The sequence below is a fragment of the Camelus bactrianus genome, chromosome 13 (genome assembly GCF_048773025.1).
Source record: "Camelus bactrianus isolate YW-2024 breed Bactrian camel chromosome 13, ASM4877302v1, whole genome shotgun sequence".
NCBI classification, from domain to species: domain Eukaryota; kingdom Metazoa; phylum Chordata; class Mammalia; order Artiodactyla; family Camelidae; genus Camelus; species Camelus bactrianus.
Window position 1 is genome coordinate 36138316 of NC_133551.1, and position 21375 is coordinate 36159690.

General features: G+C 41.7%; 1 protein-coding gene across 6 annotated transcripts in view; it reads right to left on the reverse strand.

Moving 5' to 3' along the window:
* The window catches only part of FGGY (FGGY carbohydrate kinase domain containing), a 389130-nt gene that overhangs the window by 361052 nt on the left and 6703 nt on the right, over window positions 1-21375 (reverse strand). For 4 of the 6 annotated variants that reach the window (XM_074376388.1, XM_074376389.1, XM_010949914.3 and 1 more), the window contains exon 2: window positions 9873-10087. In XM_074376388.1, the coding sequence (XP_074232489.1) occupies window positions 9873-10079 (207 nt within the window). In that variant the 5' untranslated portion in view covers window positions 10080-10087. Of the gene's footprint in view, window positions 1-9872; window positions 10088-15814; window positions 15952-20729; window positions 20880-21375 lie in introns of those variants that run through there. The other 2 variants (XM_074376387.1, XM_074376386.1) reach the window with 2 other exon arrangements.

Consider the following 21375-nt stretch of genomic DNA (forward strand, 5'->3'; position numbering starts at 1 on the left):
CTTTGTTATGTAACTTTTTAAGCTGTAGAATAATAGATTTATTGATTAATTCTATTTTTTTAAATTTGTTTCTATGGTTTCCTTTTTCAAAAAAGTGTAAGTTACCATGATCATACTCATTAACGTTTACCACTAACTTAAAACATGACAATGATCTTCTAAATCTCACAAAAGTCAACTCAAAGTGGCCATCACCATTTAAAATGTACAATTCTTTTTTTTTCCTGCTTTGGGATGCTGGACATTTAGGATTCTATTTCTTACCATTTAACATATTCCTCAAACAAGAGCTACACACAAGCATCACAGATTTTCAAAGAAAAGTATTACTTTTTTCATGTAATAACAATAAATAATAAAATGCTACCATGTGTTGAGCACTTATTGTGTGCCAGGTACTTTACAGACATCATCTTATTTAATCCTGACAAAGCCCTCTAAAGAAACATTTAGTATTTCTACTTCACAAAAAATAAGGGGGAGACTGAGGGCAGCAGGGCAGAGCAGGCAGGCTCTAGAGACTGTGTCACACAGCCGGTCAACGACAGAGCCAGAATTCAGACTCAGAGCCTGGGTTCTTCCGATTCCAGCACGCCACCTGCCTCTGCCATCAGAGAAGTTCTTACTGCCCTGAGACCGTGTAGGCAGGGCATGGGTCCCATGGGAAGAACATTGCTGTGACCCACCTGTGACAGCTGGCAATACCTCTGCCCCACAGCACCAGATGAATGCCCTGTACACCTTTACTACACTGATCCGGGAGGACTTAGAAGGGCGTGAAGACCAAACCCAATTCCCTGTCAGGCGGCATGGCCTCATGACAGTGAGTCACAAAGGCCTGGTTTCAAATCCTAACTCTGTCACTCTGGCTATGTGACCGAGGGCAAGTTACACAATTCCGGCCATTCCAATCACCCTCTTGCCTTGCTGGATCATGTCCCTGTAGCATTTATAAATATGGCCTCCCTTGCCTGGAATGTCCTTCCAACTTGGCTGGGAAATCTCTGGGCAGTGCCTAAGATCAAGGGTGTTGGGTGCAGACTGCTTGAGTTTGAAACCTGGTTCTGCCACTGACTAGTCTTATGATTTTGAGAAGCCAGAAAACCAGTTTCCTTGGTTACACAAAGCTATTACTTAGACCTACATCTCCTAATGATGTGATGAGAATTCAGCAAAATAAGGTCTGATTTGCCTTCAGTGCACAATAAATAGCAGCCATTATTTGAGTAAATTAGCTGCCTCAACTCTTCCTTGAACTCATGGAGCATCAATCCATCAATCAGTAAGCCAGCCCTAACTCCTACCTTTCACGTGGCTCTACTGGCCTCTGTGTCCCGAGAGCACATGCATGTCTGCCTTGGGCAAGCCTATCTCACACAGGCCTGCAGTTAGTCAAGAGAGGATGGGGAGAGAAAATGTAGAAGACTCAATAAAACTCAATTTCAGAAGGCAGCAATGGAGTAGAAACAAGCATGGGATATGGTAGCAAAAGAGCCACTTTCTAGTTCCAACTCCACCACCTCTGAGTTGGGTAAGCTTTCATTAATCTCATCACATTTCTAAGCCTCAGGTTCCAGAGAGAGAGAGAATTCCCAGGTGACGATCAACAGCGTCAATTGATTTGGAAGTAATTTGGAACTGTTAAAACTTTGTAGGAAATATGAAGGATGGCAAACTCACCCAATGCCTTATCCATTGTGTTCAAGGAATCCTTCTTACATATGAAGCATAGCATGCTCTCTGTGTCAGGTAAGCACATATAAAAATGACAGGCAAAAGGAATGGCAATTGAAAAGACTGGATAAACTCGAATCTTCCTAAGAATTATGGTGGGAGTGACCATTCAGTAGGAGCAAAAAAAAAAAATATTCCCTTCAATCTATTTTATGAATCCCCTCTGAAGACCGACAGAGTTTTATATTCTAAACATGACCTTCCAGCCACAAAGGGTCAGCGTCTCCATCTCTAAGTGGAAATCTATCACAAGGAACTAGAAGAATAACTGTGACATGCATTAAACCTGATTTGGTTAGTTAGGTAGCCACTGTCATTTCCCCAGCCTTACATGGAAATGCCTTATGATCACACTTATCATGAGTAGGACCCCCCCACCCTCCAACCCCACCCCCATCTAAACCATCTCAGAACGATAGCTGTCAGGGTCACACTACCCAGAAGGTCCCTGGAGCTTGACCTGCTGACCTGAGGATTCATTTTTATACTCTCATTAATGGAAGAAGAAAGCAGTCTAGTAAACTCACCCCAACAACTTGGCATCAAGGGAACTTTCTCGGCTAGAGAGAAAGCACATTGCTCTGCTAAGGAATTTCCAGAGAAGGAGATTTCGGCAGCTTCATTTGGTAACCTGGTCCATGTCTCACAACTGTCAACTTGTAGCTATGGGGCAGCAAACAAATATTTGGGGAAGGGATTGTGCATCGCTTTGTTCTGACTGTGGGAACTGGTTCAATCCTGCATGTGTTTTAAATCAGCAGGCTCTGCGATATTGGGTGGGGAGACAGCGTTCCTTAGAAACCTTCCAAACTGAGAACTGGAGGGTCAGAGGCATACCTGGTTTTATCTTTAGCTCTATTTGGAGCAAGGGTCAAAGCCTGGGGCCTCACAGAATCCAACTTGCAAGAGAGTTCTGTGTGGCTGGTATTGTATTCTTTTAAATCTTGATTTGAATGCCTTTGTCAGCTTTGGGGGTATGCATGAGGTTATGAAATCCCCAGTTCCCTCAGGCCCATCACTCCCTGTTGCCTACACAATTCAATTACTTACTCATTCAATCAGTCAGCAAATATAATCAAGCCTCTTCTAAGGTCAGGCTGTGCACTCTTTTGGGTATTTGGAAACAATGGAAAGCAAAATTATTTTTTTTTAATTCCTTACTCTTTTGGAGGTTAAACTGTAGGGATAGACAATAGCTAATAAACCAAATAAATTATATAGTGTACACATATTATATTAGAAAGTGATGTCAGGGGGATAAGGAATGTTGGAGGGGGAGGGAGCTGTTGAGAAGGTGAGACTTGAAGAAACACTTGAAGGACCTGAGGAGCTGACCTTGTAGAAATCTTGCAGGAAGAAATGTTTCAAGCAGGAGAATAGCCGGTACAAAGGCCCTGAGGTGGGAATAGCAATGAGGCTAATACAGCTTGCAAGGGGCGTGTGTTATCTGTAAGGCCCCTGGAAGCATTCAATTTTATAAAATCTATTCTAGTGACTAGTAAAATGAAAAGATCTGACCCTGGTCCCTTACCTACACAGCATCCGAACTTAGGTGTGTTGTCCCTTGAAGATAAGGTAGGGAAATAGAGGCCAAACACTGCCATTTATGTCAGTGACACCAACATTCTTCCAAGAACAGAAACTCTGAAACTGCCTCTACCTCCTTCCTCTGCACTGTCACCAAGTCCTGCTAGATCTTCCTTCCAAAGTCTGTCTTGTGCCTCCTATTAATTCCTCTGCCAACATTCCAATCCAGCTATTCATTATCAAAGAGGTAAAATTAAGCACCTACATGTGCCACCACAGGGGACACATGCCAAACAAGACAGACATAGTCCCAGTCCTCCCAGACCTTATAGTTCAAAGAAATCTCAGCCTCCAGAACTTCAGCAGAAGAATGAAACTGCCTCCTAACTGGCATCCTTGAATTTAGTTTCTGTTCCTCCAAGCCAGCCTGAATCTGTAGCTGGTCAGTCTGAAACTCAGGATGATTCTAGAAGAGGTCCCTGCTGGCCACAGAACCAGCCTTCCCAGCTATGGCCCCATCACCAACTCCAGTCTCCCTTCTTCCTCCTGCTGGAAACCACCTGCTCCAGCCGGGACTGACTCCTTAACTTTCCTGTCTCAGCACTTCTGTCCACAGTATTCTTCCTGAATGTCCTCTCAGTGTTCTCAAGACTCACTTTTAGCCCTATCTCCTTCCTCAAGCTTTCTCCTTTGACTGGAAGTAGGGAAGTCCCAATGTCTTCACTCATTCTTTTTACACTTCCTGAGTCTATTATATGTTAGGACCTGGGTGAGCAAACTATAGCTCCTATCCTCCTGAAATATAAAATCTAGTAGAAAAGATAGCTATTGATCCAAAAAATTAATTATTTTATTACCTATTTTATTTCATTTATTTTTGTTATTTGATTATACAACTATTTTACTATTTTGTATTAATCAAAAAATGAATGACTCACAATCTATGTGACAGTCTATGAAGAAAAAGTACAAGAGACTATGAAAATGCTTAGTAAGTAAAATAGGACTTAGTTCAGAGGTAATATTGGGTGAGAAAAGGCTTCTTCCTTGAAGAACTGACTTCTGAACAAAGATTCAGTGCAGTGCTATCCAATGGGACTTTCTGCAAGGATGGAAGTGTTCTACATCTCTGCTGTCCAATACAGCAGCCACCAGGCACACATGGTATCTACTGAGCACTTGAAACACAGCCACTGCAACTGAGGAACCAAATTTTAAACTGTATTTACTTTTAATTAATTACATTTAAATGGCCACATGTGGCTAGTGACTGCAATATTGGACAGTGTGGATTGAAGGATGAATAGAAGTATGTTGGCCAAAGGCAGAGTGTGCAGGAAGGAAGAGGTGTGTAAAAGTCCTGAGGCCAGAGGGAGCACTGCACATTTGAGGACATGACAGGAGGAGAATGTTAGTGGAAGGCAGAGCTGAGAGGAGCATCTTGAGATGAGCCAGGAAAGCAGGAGGAAACCAAACTACGCGGGGCCTGCAGGCCATGTTAAGGATTCTGAGTTCTATCCAAATCGTAGTGTGATGCTATAAAAGAGTTGTGAGCAAGAGTGACATGATCAGGTTAGCACTAAAATGTATCTATCAATCCAGGTCCAAGAAGGAGAACAAACTGCAGAGGGGAAGGGCACATATGAGATCAGTTACGTTCTAAGGTTAATTTGGACAAAAGATGAAGGCATGTCATGTTGGGGGTGGAGGGCATGCAGAGATCTGACCTGAATTCAGGGTCACCACCCACTTCCTGGGTGACTTAGGGAAAGTCATTTAACTCTCTGAATCTCAGTTTTTCTTTTCAACTGTAACATGGGAAGAACCACCCCTTCCCTACCCACCTTGTATGACAATCAAATGGGTATGAATGCACTTTGTAAACCATATGGGTTCTATGAATATAAAAGGTTAACATGATTGTTCAAGCCCACATGGGCCACTCCCTCTTCTCCTCCTGAACTCTCCAATCATTATACATAGAGCTAACACAACTTAGAACAAAATGGTACTTCGTTGGCTTCATGGGTGTTGGCTTTTTCCACGAAACTCAACTATTACATCCTGAGGGGCAGAGAACTTGTAGAATTCTTTCATATGCACTCCAGTGCTTAGCAAAGAGCATAGCACACAGTAATTGCTCAATAAATATTTGCAGACTAAATGACACTGGACAAATACCTGCTGGCTGAATAAGATCTCCAGCTTATCATCTTCTTCCTAATGGAAGTTGTTACTGTACAGTAACTTGCAAAGTTCTTGCCTTACTGAGGTGATTGAGATCTGTGGCTCCAAAAAGGTATATAAGCCCTTAAAATCAGGGACAATGTATAGCTCGAGGACTCGTGTATTTCCATAGAACTTTTTAGATGTGTGAGTACCAACCTAATAGAGACCTGACAATTTTAGGGACAGTGGTGAGTAGAACAGAGAAGAGCATATGAAGCTATCTCACTAGGGGTCTAGTCCTATCTTTAATACTAGTTAGTTTCAGAGCCTCAGTAGCCTCATGTGTCAAACAAGAAGTAAGGCAGTCTATCTCACAGAGTTATTATGGCACTTGGAACAAGATGAGGGATGTAAGAATGTTGTTTGTTTTTAGCTCTAAGTAGTATTAATTCAAAGGTGGGGAGGGTATAGCTCAGTGGTAGAGTGCATGCCTAACATGCACGAGGTCCTGGGTTCCATCCCCACTACTGCATGAAAGAAATGAATCAATCAATTAATTAATCACTCAATTAATAAAGCTATTTACCCCTCCCAAAACACCAAAACAAACAAAAATATTAACCATTTATTCAGCGCCAAATTGGTGCCAGACAATGTGTTAGATGCTAGGGATACAGAGATGATGCTCTTCAAGAGCATGGCTCGTCGTTTAAACAAGTCACTAATTAAAATGCAACCTGGTAAGCACCAGATAATGACACAGGTGACAAAGTGGGCTCTAGGGCAGCAGAGAGGGGCTTCTTACCCTCTCTCCTCTGAGGTTGTCCAGGGATAGCAGGGACTGTCAGAGGTCATCAAAGAAGGCTCCCAGAGGAAAGTCATGCTTAAGCTTATCTTAAAAGGTACCGAGGAGTTGGGCAGGTAAATAAGATGAGAGAAGAGCATTTCAGATAATGAAAACAACAGACATTTCATTTATTCATGTACTCAATATTACATGAATTGGGCATATTATAAGTGAAGAGCTCTAAGGAAACACAGATAAACAAGATATGACTCCTACTCAGGCGTCACACAATTTCTGTATGAGCAGACAGCCAGGTAAAGGCACTTATAATTCAGAATGTAACAGAACATCAGAATAAGCTCAAAGTTCTCCATATAGTGGCAATTAAAAAAAAAAAAAAACTTCAGGTAGCTTAATACAGTTTCCAAGCAGGGGACATGTGGAGTGAGATGTGGAGAGAAGAGAAGGACTAGAGGTAAAGCATGAGGGGGCAGCAGCTGCACAACCCCTGACTTCAGGTGGTTACTTACCTCTTCATAGCCCATTTCTTTCAGCTCTAAAACAGGGTGAATAATAACCACATCAAGAGGTTGTTGTGCAGATAAAATGAAGTGGTGGGTATAAGTGTTCAGCATAGCACCAGGTACATAATTAGTGCCCAAGAATATTAACTGCCAGCAGCAGCAGTAGCAGCAGCAGCAGCAACAGCAGCTTATTACTATTATTATTATTATTATTATTATTATTATTATTATTATTATTATTATTATTATTATTATTACTGTTATTGTCATTGATGTTTTTATTAACTTGACTAAGGGGAAACTATCTCAGGCAATGTCAGCAACTTAGGGAAAGGAAGAACTATAACTGCTCTCAAGCAATGGACTTCCTGAAGTCCTTGAGAAAGACACACTAGGTCAGGATGTATTTTCTGTCACTCTCTGCCCCTGATCACTGTTTCTCAACATCATACATAGAAAGAACCCTCACCAGAATGGAAGTGAATACTCCCATGAGGTGCCTCCGCTACTGAGTTTGACTCTTCATCAAAGAGTATTTTATCTTAGAAATTCATTCTCCTCCATATCCCACTCATTTCTGTTGTTGGCATCATCACTGCCATAGGAATAACAGTGCTTACACATTTTCAGGCACTGTTATGACGTTTTATGTGCATTAACTCATTTACTCCTCACCAGAAGCCAATGCAGATAGGCAGTCATCATTCTCATTTTACAGATAAGGAAACTCAGGCCAAGATGACAAACTAATAAATGTTGGAACTGGGATGTCAATCCAGGCAGTCTGGCTCCAGAATCTGCGCTCTCTGGTATGCTACCTCTTTAATATAAAAAAGCTTCCGTCCTTAAACCCTCCTGCACTGTTGGTGGGAATGTAGTTTGGTGTAGCCATTAGGGAAAACAGTACAGAGATTCCTTAAAAAACTAAAAATAGATTTACCCTATGATCCAGCAATCCCAATCCTGAAGGCAACTCTAATTTGAAAAGATACATGCACCCCAATGTTCATAGCAGCACTATTTATAATAGTCAATACACAGAAGTAACTTCAATGTCCATCGGCAGATGAGTAGATAAAGAAGATGTGGTATTATATATATAATATATATATAATATATATATGTATATATAATGGAATACTATTCAGTCATAAAAAGGAATAAAACAATGCCATTTGCAGCAACATGGATGGACTGGAGATCATCATACTAAGTGAAGTAAGCCAAAAAGAGAATAGTACCATATCATTTATATGTGGAATGTAAAAAAAGACACAAATTAAATTATTTACAAAACAGACAGACTCACAGACATAGAAAACAAACATTGTTACCAAGGGGGAAAAGAGGGGTAGAGGGATAAGTTCAGGAGAGGTAAGTTGGGATTTGCAGACACAAACTACTATACATAAAATAGATAAACAACAAGGTCCCACTGTATAACACAGGAAACTATATTGAATACCCTATAAGAGCCTATAATGAAAAAGAATATGAAAAAGAATATATATATGTATGTATAACTGAATCATTATGCTATACACCAGAAATGAACACAATATTATAAATCAACTATTCTTCAATAAAAAAAATAAAATAAAATACTTCCCTCCTTCAACCTCACACACAAATGAGCTGTGAGCAGATGTGTCATGCTTATTCTATGGTTTCTGATATGTGGCCACAGGGCCAGATCCCATGTGAGGGGAACAGCCTAAGACCCAATAGTTTTATCCAGCTTTGCTACAGAGAGACAGCCTTACTAAGAACAAATGCCCAGAGCACTCACGTGGTTAATGGGGCCCAAACAGATGACAAGGTGGCTGCCATCAGGAGATGATTAAAATTCTAACATTAAGCCAAGCTGGATTTCAAGCAGACCTGTTTTAAAGTAGCTTTTCATTAGGGGATTCTATTTTCTTCTTGACAATATCCTTAACAGCAAGAAAGGCTGTATGTTGAAAGAACAAAGGAGACCCAAGGGCGGAGAGTAGAAGGTTCTCACCAAGGCAGGGGCTGGGACAGGGGACGGAGGAGGAAAATTAAACAAGCAGAAGAGTAGATGTGCCCCCCTTTTATTCCTACATAATGCCCCAGTGCTGCCCACCCCCACCTCCTCTCTCTGCCTTCTTCTCTGGGGGCACTAACAGCGGCCCAGAGTTCATGAAACTTTAAACAGACTGATCAATATGGACAGAATGGTGAATTGTCCATCTGCAAATTACCAAGCCCTTCATGAATATTTAAGGAACTAAACTAGGAATAGGGAGAAGAGAGAACCCAGGACTTTGTTTTTCCCTCTGGAAAAAAGGACAAATGCACCTTTGTCCTTCCTGATCACCGGGATATAAAACCAGTCAAGAGAAACTACAAGGGAACAACCTGGGTCCAGCATCACTTCTTCCCCGAAGCAAGCACGCTGGCTGCAAACCAAGGCCACTCAAGACAAACATCTATCTGGCACAATTCAGAGATGCTCTAGTCTTGCCTGACTTCCTTCCTTTCTCAAAACCCACAATGTTCTCATGCCATGATGCCTTTGCATATGCTGCTCCCTCTGGACAAAATGAGGTTCCACTCACTTGCCCACTTGGAAGGCAGGACAGTCCAGTGACTAAGGCTGCAGCCCTGGAGTCAGACTGCTTAGGTTCCAGTCCTGCCTTTCCTAGTTACTAATGGTATGAACTTGGGTAAGTTAGCTAATCTTTCTGTGCTTCTGTTTCCTCCTCAATAAAATGAGGCTAGTAATAGTGCTACCTTTATAGGGTCATGGTGAGGATTCTACTGCATGATGCATGTAAACATGTTTCACACAGCACTAGGGACACGAGAGGGCACCAACCAAATCTTCTGTGTGTATGTTCTGCATCCTCCATCCTGTCTACCCCAAGCCCCTCAGAGTCAGCCCTTTCCTCAGCTCCAGCCATAGTCACTTCACCCCAACACCTATTACCTCATACTTCAGCTGTCTGTCAGTCTCTGCCACTAGACCGTGAGCTCCTAAAAGGCAAAGTCTGTGCCTAAAGTTACCCCAATGCTGGCCCTGGCACCAGATGGACACACAGCACACACTCAGCAGGTGGGAGCAAGGGAGTACGTGCAAGGAGAGAACGCCAGAGGTGCGGCCATACCTTTGTGACGACACAGCACGCAGCCCAGATGTCCTCGGAAGACTGCTCATGGTGGTTGAACTGAGGCTCCCACTGGTTGATGGGCTGCTCTGCAAAAGCCACAAGGGTGCCCCTCTGGTCCACCAGGGCCGCCCGGACACTGCCTGTCCCCACGTCCACACCAACATAGTAGCTCTCTGGTTTCTGATCTCCACTGGGCACTGCCATCGCTCCACCTGCGGGGATCAAGGGCAAAACCATATGAAGACCAAATGGGTCCAAAGTCGAGAATGAGACGTCCTGAAAGTGAAAATCAAATGGGTGCAGCTAATGAACTGGTGGCCATGGAGTATTTACTCATCCAACAAAATGTTGAGTGCTATGTGGTAACAGGCACAGAGCTCAGCAGTGAGTGGACAGATAGGCATGGCCTCAGGCATGGAGTTTCTGTTCTTGGAAGGGAGTCAGATGGTAAGCATTTACAAACTGCATAATTATTCAAGCAAAGTCATGAATATCAGGTGAAAAGTGCTAGAAGGATAAATAAAGGGTTGTAAGAATCTGGAGGCAATAGATATGCGTTTATTCTCATTGAATTTGAATCAAAACAAGGACAGTGCCCATGGTACTGAAAAAGGAACCTCGTCTACCCAGTCAGCTATCCATGCAAAAAAATGATCTACTTAGTACCTGTCATGTGCCAACAAGCACTGTAAAAAGTACACACATACCTCTACTCCTCACTATGACTCTACACAGTTAAGTCTATTTTTTTCTTCCAGTTTCATTGAGATATATTTGACACAAGGTACCGTATAAGTCTAAGGTATACAACATAATGATTCGACTTACATATATTAAGAAATGATTATCACAATAAGTTTAGTGAATATCCATCATCTTATATAGATATAAAAGTAAACAAATAGAAAAAAAATTTTGATGAGAACTCTTAGAATTTATTCTAATAACATACATACATAACATATAGCAGTGTTAATGATATTTACCATGTTGTACATTACATCCCTAGTACTTATTTATCTATAACTATAACTTTGTACCTTTTGACTGCCTTCATCTGATTCCCCCCTCCTCTCGAAGGTGAGTAAATTTAAATATCTATTATACAAATGACTAAGATGAGACTCCGAGAGACAGGTAACTTTTCTCTTAATGCTAGGTCCACACACTTAAGAACAGTAAATGCACATTATAATAATGATGCACATTAGACTGATAGGCAAATAGGTCTCTGAGAAGTTAAGAGATTTCACCAGCACCACTTAAGAGCAGCCTGGACCCACAGTCCCACATCTGCACACTTTCAAGTCTTATGCTTGTTCCTCTCCTTTTTAACAGTTTGCAGGATAGGTTTGGAGAAGAGACAAATATACTGCAGCCATGTCATGAAGTGACTGGGAATTGAGAAGGAGCCTTGAGGGAGACAGGACCAGGAATTTGTTAGACAATCTGTTTGCTTTACAAATCCCTTGTGAGTTACAAGGAAATCTGACCAGAGAACACTCAGGAATTCCTTGGCTTTCATTGCCAATCTGAGTCCCTTTGGTCAGATTAGCCCCCATGACACGGACATCTCACAGAGGTTTTCAATTTCCAGATTGGCCTTTCAAAGCATAAGAGCAAGCCCCCAAGACGCCCACGCGGGTGAGCATGCTACAACTCCCCAGGTAAGCCTGGGACGGTCTCAGCGCCCAGAGTCTAATTTCAACTGTAGCAGCGATCTGCTCTTTTCCACTTCAAAAAGGTAATGTTTCCTTGGTAAGGTCACACATGTGGATTCTAAAACAAAGTCAGCCAGCAGATGTTCTGTTACGGCTTCCTGGATATTTATCCCAGTCAAAAACAGCTTCGTTAAAAGTGATGGCTTCTAACTTAATCACCGTGATTTCCCAACGGCGTGTGCCCCCTTTGGTTCACGGGCAGGTGGAGAGGCTGTAGTAAGAGCCTATGCTACCCTCATCTGAGCTGCAGAGAACAACTCTCAGGCTCCAGCCTAAGGGCTTTCTCATCTCCTCACCCACGTAAACAGCAGCACCAGTTTTCAAACCATGCTTTCCTTCAAGCGTTCAATTGGGATACCTTTTCTTCAAGCCATTGCTCAAAGACAATTGAAATAAAACAGATCAAAGCAGAGCTGCTCTGTTTGAAGCAAAGATAGCCCTTGATTCCCCCGCTCCAAGCTCTCTCCCCACTACCCTGAGCGGTCCCTCTAAGGAATCCTTCCTCAGGACTCAGGATGGCTGAAAACCATTGGCTGAGGCTCTCAGCCCAGCATCCCAGGCCTTCCAGGAGCTGCCCTCTGCCTGCTGTCCAGCCACACCAACCACAGTCCTGCCCATTCCCACACCCAGCTCCAGACATCCTGAACTCCTCGCAGGTTCCCTGGGACATCCCTCTGCTGTAGGACTGTCATCACTTCATACTTGCCCTTCCCCTTGTGTGGGTCTGCTAACTACAGACTTACATTTTAAGATCCATCAACCTCAACCATCACCTCTTCAGGGAAGACTTCCCTGCCTCTCTCCATCTCCCAGTGCCACCAGGGTACTGTGTACCCATTTTCTTTTATAACTTACCACTCTTACCACCTTATAAGTTACCACCTTCATAATTGACTGAATTTTCTGTTTCTGTGTCTGGCTCCCTTACTGGCCTGAACTTGGAAAAAGGAACTGATCAATTTCTATATCCCCAGCTCCCACAGTGTCTGTATCTCAGACCAGTACAGTGTCTGGTATGTAATTGGTTTTCACTAAATGTTTACTGAATGAGCACCTAAATCAGTAAATCAACAGAAAATGAGGTTCATGCTTTAATGCTTTAAAAGTTTGAATTTCTAAGTTTGTGCTTCTCTTCTCTAGTGTTTCACCTTGATTCTAATCTCTGTATGTTTCATTCATTCAATTAACAAATATTTATTAGATGCTTATAACCACAGAAATTCTGTGGACACTCATTTGTTCACTTAGCTTCTCCAAAATCAGCATATCTTACAATCAATGGCATCTTACAATTAATTGGCAGCGTGTTCCTTCTTTCTTAGTGATATATCAAATAACGATGCATCTTGCAATCAGTGAGTGATAGTCACAGAAAGGTAGACTCTGCCAGGTACCAGGCAGCCTGCTAAGAGCTGAGGATACAGTGACGGACAAAACAGGACAGTCCCGTGGCTCAGATCTTCCACAGTTTCTTTATCTGCAAAGACGGGGAGACTAACCAAGCTAGCTGCTCCACCTATCACTACTGATTGCACACGCTTCCTCTTACTGTGCCTAGGGGCCCCTCTCTCAGCTTCCCACTATCCCCACTCAGAAGGGTTGGGGTGCTGCTCCTTGACACCGATCCTAGCAAGCCAACAACCCTTTGTCCTTGGCTAGAACTTTCCAAGGCTATTCTAAACACTTCATAGAGAAATAAGGGGGAAAAAATAGAAAATAAAGAATCTAAACGAATCTTCTGGCTTATGTCAACCTGGCCAGCCATCATCCAGGTTTCTCTCTCCTCCTACCAGGCTCAGTGACAGAATAGTACTCAGTGGGTGGACCCGGCTCCTCCAGCCTGGTTCCCTCACTTCTGACTCTCCATCTTCCTCTGCAGGGAGTACCTCACCTTCCCACCCATCACCCAGACATCCTGATTTATTTCCAGTAAAATCCAAAAAGGCAGATTTCCACTCTGCAGCTGACCCAGGGCTTACCCCAGCTCTGGGTTTTGGGCCCATCTCTTGGCTAAGCAGGCAAGAGCCCACAATTCAGGGGAACCCACCCCCTCACTTGTATGGAGAGTGTTGCCATTAGACAGTTCACTCCAGCTCTGCCTGGTCTGAAGCTGTATGTATCCCCAGTGCCAGCCCAGTGCTAGGCACATAGTAGGAACTTACCAAGTCTTTGAGACTCAGTGGATACCCTTAAAATCTATCTTTAGGGAAATAATAAAAGGGACAAATTTGCTGTGTGTCTGATGGTCTGCTAAGCAGCTTGCTTACATTTTTAATCCATTTTTTATCCTGACATCAACCCTTGAAGATAATTACCATTATCATTCCCATTTTACTGACGATGAAAATGAGTCCTAAACTGGTAAAGTTACTGGCTTCAATGTATCACATAACTAGAAACCGATAAAGTTGAGAGCGATTTCATTTCCTCTGGCTCCAAAACCCCTAGCTGTTCTCAGGACCCTACACTACCTGATACTCTCCATTTATTAAATGCCTATTTACCAAGGACTCTGCCAGGTACCCCTGCCTACTTTGTCTATGACTGGCTAACTCAGAATTCAGGCTGTCCATTCTCAGAGACTGACCCTTCCCCAACGCCAGATGGCCTCTCGGGCAAACTACCCATTTCTAAACCATATGACCAAGACATCTGTCAGGAAAAGGGTCAAACCCACGGGAACAAGGGCGTCACGCCCTCCCAGCATCCTTCACACACACCTCCCAGTTCATGTTTTTGTAAGAAACAGATCCTAATTAAATATTTCGGGTTCGCCATGTTTCCCATTACTATAGTTTGAAGTGATCTCTTCATGATTGTTTCCACACCTGGCCCCTGCAATCAGGGAAGCAGAGAAGTTCACGCCCTTGGGCAGCTTCCCTGAGACTTGACCCTGTGAGTTATAAAACCTCTGCCAGAGGATTTTCTGCAACTCAGATTCCTTGTCTCCGCTCTGTGCCCTTTGCTCCCAGTTCAGAAGTACTCTCTGCTTTGTCTCCGACTCCAAACTGTATTCCAGTTCCTCTTGGCCTCAAAAAATAAAGTAACTGCAGAATGGAAAACATTATTCCCTTTTCTAATTTTTTTTTAAAGGATTAGGATCCTCCTAAGTGACTGGCACTGTCACACCCGTTTTGACCTCTTCCAACTGAAACCACTCAAGTGGTAAACCTATCACCATTTTACACCTCAGTGGGATGGGGAAATTTGCCCCAAGTCACACAAACAGTAAACAGCAGCAGCACCTGGATGTGAACCCTGGCCTCTGAAGGCAAGTTTAGGGCTCCTTCCACTCACCAACCTAAAACTGAAAACCAAATCCTTCCATAAGTTCTTCAATAACAGTATCAACAACAAAGGCAGCAACAACCAGCATGTACTAAGTTCCATTCTGCAAATCACCTGAATGATCCAGTGATTTCACTTAATCCGTGTAACAACCCTGTGAGGTAGGCACTCTGAGCCCATTTTCCAGTTAAGGAGACTGAGGTTCTCAGCAGTAAAGCTATCTAAGGTCACAGAGCACAAAACCAAAGAAGCTGGGACTCCAGGCTAAGACAGCGTAGCTCCGGAGCCCAACTGATGAACAGTGAGTCAGAACGTTGGTTCCATTTCATTCACCTAAGGCAGAGATAAATTCTCGAAAAAGAAAAACAACTGATAGGGACATGGGAAGCTGGTCGGACAGAGGGAGATAAGGACACGGACAGTGGAGGCCAAGAGAAAGAGAAACTACGGAGAGACATTCAAGCCCGCTGCACATCAGTCCCGAGCCTAACCGAACTTCTGAGCCTACAGGAGGCTTCGAAGGGCATAAAGAGCCTCCCACCCAAGTCCCCAGCATGGGCTGGACTGGTTTCTAGCCCGTGTTCATGAACAAAAGAGTGCTCTTCTGACAAATATTTATGCCGTTCATTAAATAATAAGCTGTACAAACATTATTAGAAATGTATCACAGGAAACCACAGACTTCATGGCTGATTCCTCAACAAATGTACAAGCTGTTCAAAGGCAGCATGAGAAAAGTAAGAGGGACACAGACCCGGGAGACTGTTCTCTGCACCATTATTTCAGTTCTAAGAAGGGTCATGCTACAATTCTGTGCTGAAAACCCATCTTTGGGGGTTGTTCTATTTTCCTCCTTTTTTTCCACTAAATAACCAAATAGTAATAACAGTGTTTCCTAAGACTACAACCCTCTAGGGTGGATGAGCTTACCTGTGGTCCTATTTCCTACTGAGCCACTCCTCCAAGATCAATCTGGGGACACTGTCCACAGATACAATGTCCCAGGGATCTGTAAGGGAGCTCAATATCCTCTCTCCACTTTGATCTTTGGCCTTTGCTGGAAGCTCACGTGCACAAGTCCCACACAATTTGTTTGTTTAGTTATATTGCAATCAGGGGGTTGGGAAGTTTGGGAAGAAAAAGATAAGCAATGCGTATGCTGGTCCACTTCAGTCTTCTTAACAGAAAGAACTAAACGCCACTTTAAACAACTCTCACATGCTCTAAGATGGAGAGAAAGTTCAGGATGGGAAGGAAAGAGCTAATATGGCAATGATACCTAGCTCTCCATTGGCTTTGCCAAAAATACACATGGGGGAAAAGCTTATTCACATTTCTTTTAAAGTGAAAGGCTGTCTCCCGCAGGTCCAATCTCAGAGTATTCTTTGAATGATTAACTAAGATTGTATAACTGAAGTGCCCAGCACAGTGCCTGATGTATTACATGCTCAGTAAATGTCAGCAATCATTAGGACTTTAATATGTGCCAACCTTTCCTTACAACACAAAATCACCTCTAGATATCTGTGATCATTTAATATGCATTATCTATACCTAGGTATCCTCACCATGTCTAACAGCTCAAATTTCAGGAAACAAAGCAAATGTTAAGTTCCTTCTCTGTGCCAGGACGCCAAAAACAGGAAGCTGAAAAACATATAATCTCTGATTTTAAATTTTCAGCTTTTTAATGCAAGACTCTGATTTCTGAAAATCAAATGGTGATGCCTCAAGTTACACCTGATTTATGTACTTCAAGCTCAACCTAAAGCACCTAGTGAAATTGCATATGGCAGTAAAGTGGCTTCATGTTGCCACCAGAATCCTAGCCATACTCTTGGGGCCAAGCATCCTATTCCAACTCCACCTTTCTCTGCAGAATGCAGAGACATTAGTGGTAAACGAAGTATCAGCTTATTGTTTTCATCACCATTCCAATCACTGGGTCAGAAGCCCAGTATTTTTTTTCAGGATGTTAAGGATCTTCATGATTTGGACTGAGCCCATTTTTAAAGACAAATACAAGGTGATTGGAGGAGGGGTATGGTATTAAACAGTAGAAAGGCTGGCTGTCCTTTTAAATTCAAAGTTGGATTCCAACAGGCAGAAAAGTCAAAATGCACCAAATCTCCATGCCTGTCTCACAATGTAGCAGCCACAAGGATCAACACTGAGGCAGTCCTGGGTGGTGGCCCAAACCCACCACCCTCCAAGAGCCACACAGGCAATGGCACAACAGCTGACACCAAGAAAATACAAAACCCAACCATGCTGAAGCCAAATGCACATTATAGGTCCTAGGAAAACCATGGATGGAAAATCTGACTCACTAAATGACATCCCCAAATTCCAAAAACAAACATCGCCCGAGAGCAAATTAAACTTCTGCAACTCCCATGTCCTCTTCTATAAAACCTTGCTTACTCTCTCCTCTCTTTAACTGTTGGAATCCAATAACGTTGCTTCTTGTTATAATGCCTTCCAAGCCCTGTATAATGCCCTACCAAGCTATTCTCCTTGCAGAGAGAGGGAGAGGGGAATCCACATTTATGACACCCATATTTCTCCATTTACAGGTGAGGACCCTGAAAATATTGGATGGTCACAAAGGATGGTCACAAAGCCTGTAGAAGAAGGAGGCTGTATTCAAATTCATGTTTGTCTAAGCCAGAGCAGGTCTCCTAAGCATCCCTGAAATGATTTGGCTTTCCACCCTAACCAAGTTGCTTTCATCCTGGGCAGACTCAGAACACAATTCCAAGTCTGATCATCCTGTAAAAATTTCTCAGACACTCAACCATTGGAAATGCCTTCTCCATGCTCTGATTAGTAAGGACCCCCTCTGTCACTATAAATGCTACTGGGAGAAAACTTAGATATTAACTGAGAGTGTTCTGCCCCCTACTTCCTTCTACCTAGGGATAAGCACAGTTTGTCTAATACAGTAATAGGGGAACTCCCCGGTTGTGAGGGAGGAGAAAAATAATGTATAAAATAGTCAAATACCTTTTAAAACAAAAAGCTTCTAGAAACTTTCCATCACTGGAGAGTTCTAGAAGCACTAACAGCAAGCCTCTCTTGTGTGTGAAGCACTGCACTCCTTCCCGGGATAATCCTCCTCCTTGACCCAGAGCCCCACTTCCACTGGCACGTACATGGAGGGGAGGAGAAAGATGGAGTCTATCTTTCACAAACCCTATTCACACCCTGAGTTCACTAAAAGCCTACGCTTGAATTGTATGGCCTCTAACTCTCAGGCCAAAACCCCGCAAACAGAAATGGCAGGGCAGACAAAAATAGAGTGAGGGCTGGTGTCCTGATTCTAAATGCCAATGTGCCAGTTTCAAAGCTACACACATAACAGGGGAAATCATAGGCAAACTGAGTGATTTATTATGAAGTGGACTCTTCTTTGTAATACATGAATTCCTGACCTTTGTTGGAATTCTGAACAATTTAAATATATATGTGGTTTCTTTCTCTCTGTCACTTTCTTTTTCAAGAGGCTGCTGTTGATTTGCTGCCATAATTAACTATAGAATGATTTACTCCAGAACTAACCAGATCTTCAAGGCAATGTCATTATCACTAACATACTGACCAAAATCCACAGCTTCTCCCAGGAAGTCACTCAAACTGAAACAACAGAAGAACCCATCAACCTGAATGACTGCTGTCAGATTTCGACAAATTCAGGAAGGGCTCACGGCAGTAGAGCAACAAAATCCATTCCCTGCACCATCTTGCAAAACTCCTTCTTGAAGGCAGTGCCCAGACAGAGGCTGAATGAGATCTTTGGCCTATTCTTATGTTAACCTATTCATGAAAAATGGCCAGGTGGCTTCAAGGCCCAAGGTGAAAGCCTAAAGAATGAGTTATTTCAAGATTAAACATCAGACTGGACCGTGTGCCTTTCCACAAACACACTTTGTTAAAATTACCAAGAGCTAAAACACCACCAGACATGCAGCTTCTGCCCAAAGTAAAGCCCAAGTTCTTTATTTGGTCTGCAAGGACCTCAAAGCTCTGACTCCTGCCTGAACCCCTAGCCTTACCTCCCAACTTCCTCCCTGATCCCAACCCCTAATACTTCAACCTTCTAAAGCTACTAGCAACCCCTCAAATAAGTTTGGCCCCATTGTTCATACTGTTCTCTCCTCCTGTGATGCAAAGAATACAAACCTGCAGTTCATAGAAAAAGATATACTATGAATACACGTGAAACTTTAGCCTCACAAATGAAGGGAAATGCAAATCAATATAATACTGAAGAATAATTTTACACCTAAAAAATGGGCGAAAAATGAAAATGCTGATAATTCCAATGGTTGGCAAGAGTATGAAGAAACAGGCAGTTTCAGAGAATCTCAGGGTTAAATAAGTTCAACTTCTGTTAGAACAATCTGGCAATATCTGTCCATTTTCAAAATCCACCCTTTTACCCAAAAGTTAAAATTCTAAGAATTTATAGATTGGCTCACCTAAAAAATATATAAAAATGTCCATTTCAACTTTTTTTTTTTTATAAACGTCAGGGCACACACAAAAAAACCCTGGAAACAAATTTAATGTTTATTAATAGGGTACTTGCTAAAATTGATACAGAAGCAGCTGTTAAAAACTATGAGAAGGAGCTAAAGAAAAATCCTAATTATATGTTATTAAGTAAAAGAGCAAGTTCTTAGACACTAAAGTATGACCACACTTGTATTAATTTTGTAAAAAGGAAAGAACATCAGTGGATCTCAAACTATGGTCCCCAGGAGAGCAGCATCAGCTTCACTGGGGAATGTGTCAGACATGTACATTCCCAGGCTCCAGCTTCAGAAACTCTGGGGAATGTGGCTCACAGCCTGTGCAGTTAAAAACCCTCCAAGCTATCCTGAAAGATGCTTAAGTTTGGGAACCACTGTATTGTATAAAGATCTAACATATAAGATTTCTGGAAGATTCTGCAAAAACCTGCTTACTGCAGTGACACCCAGGGAAAAGAAATGTAGTGGAAGCTACATTAACTTCCCCTCTTGGTTCTATTTGACTTTTCACAGTAAGCATATTACTGTAATAAGAAGAAAGATCTTCCTTGTATTGAGTTAAACTGTGCTTTATATGGCTTCCACCATCTAGTACTCATCTTTATCCCACAGGATCATCCAAACCATCTAATCTCTTTTATTTTATTTTTTATGGATTTTTCTAAAATAATTTTATTGAAGTATGGTTGATTTACAATGTTGTGTTAGTTTTGGCCACTGAAAAAGTAAATTTAAAAGTTCAGATGTAAAATACATTAAAAAGACTCAAGTTGAAATTCTAGAAATGAAAACCAGAATGTCTGAAATGAAAAGTTAACTGTATGAGATTATATAAACCAGAGAAAAGATTAGTGACCTTCAGGACATAGTAATAGAAACTACGCAAAATACAACAAAGAGAAAAAAAGATTTTTTAAAACAGAGCACTAGTGAACTGTGGCAAACTTCAAGTGGCCCAATACATGTGAAATGGGACTCCCTGAAGGAAGAACAAAGAAGTGGTAAAGAGAAATATTTGAGACATAAAACTCATAAATTTTTCAAATTTGATGAAAGCTATAATCCCACATACTCGAGTATCAATGAACCCCAAGCATAAGAAATACAAAGAAAACTAAACCAAAAAACATCATAATCAAATTATTCAAAACTAGTGATAAAAAGAAAATCTTAAAAGCATTCAGGGTGGGGAATGGCAGATTATGCACAAAAGAAAAAACACAAGAATGACAACAAATTTAACAAAAATAATGCAAGTCATGAGACACTAGAGCAAGATCTTTGAAGCACTAAAAGAAAAAAAAACATACCTAGAATTCTTCACCTTGTAAAAAAATCTTTCAAAACTGAAGCTGAAATAAAGACTTTTTCACCAAAGATGAAAAAATTCATCACCAGCAAAACTGTACCATAAGAAGCAGGGGGGTGGGAGGGAAATGGTACTGCATGGAAATCTGCATCTATAAAACAGAATGGAGAGCATAAGGGTAACTATGTGGGTACATATAAAGACTTTTTTTTAAATTACTTGAATGTCTTAAAAAGGGAATTGCTTAAAACTAAAATAATAACCACGTATTGTGGGGTTTAAACATACGTAGAAGAAAATGTACAACATAAAATAATAGTAGCACAAAGTCTAGGAGGCAGGAACTGTAAATTTATTGTTATATGGTTTTATATTATATACTAAGTAGTATAATATCACTTGAAAGTTGATGATAAATTAAAGATCTATACTATAAACCTTAAAGCAACTTCTAAAATAATACCTCAAAAAAGGTTATATCTAATATGCCAATAAAGGAGGGAAAGTGAAATCATAAAAAAAACCTAATCCAAAAGAAAGTAGAAAAAGAAAGAAAAGAGAACAAAGTACAAATGGAACAAATAGGAAAGCAAGAAAAGAAGATTGCATGTTTTAAACAAATCATACGAATTACATTATATACAATC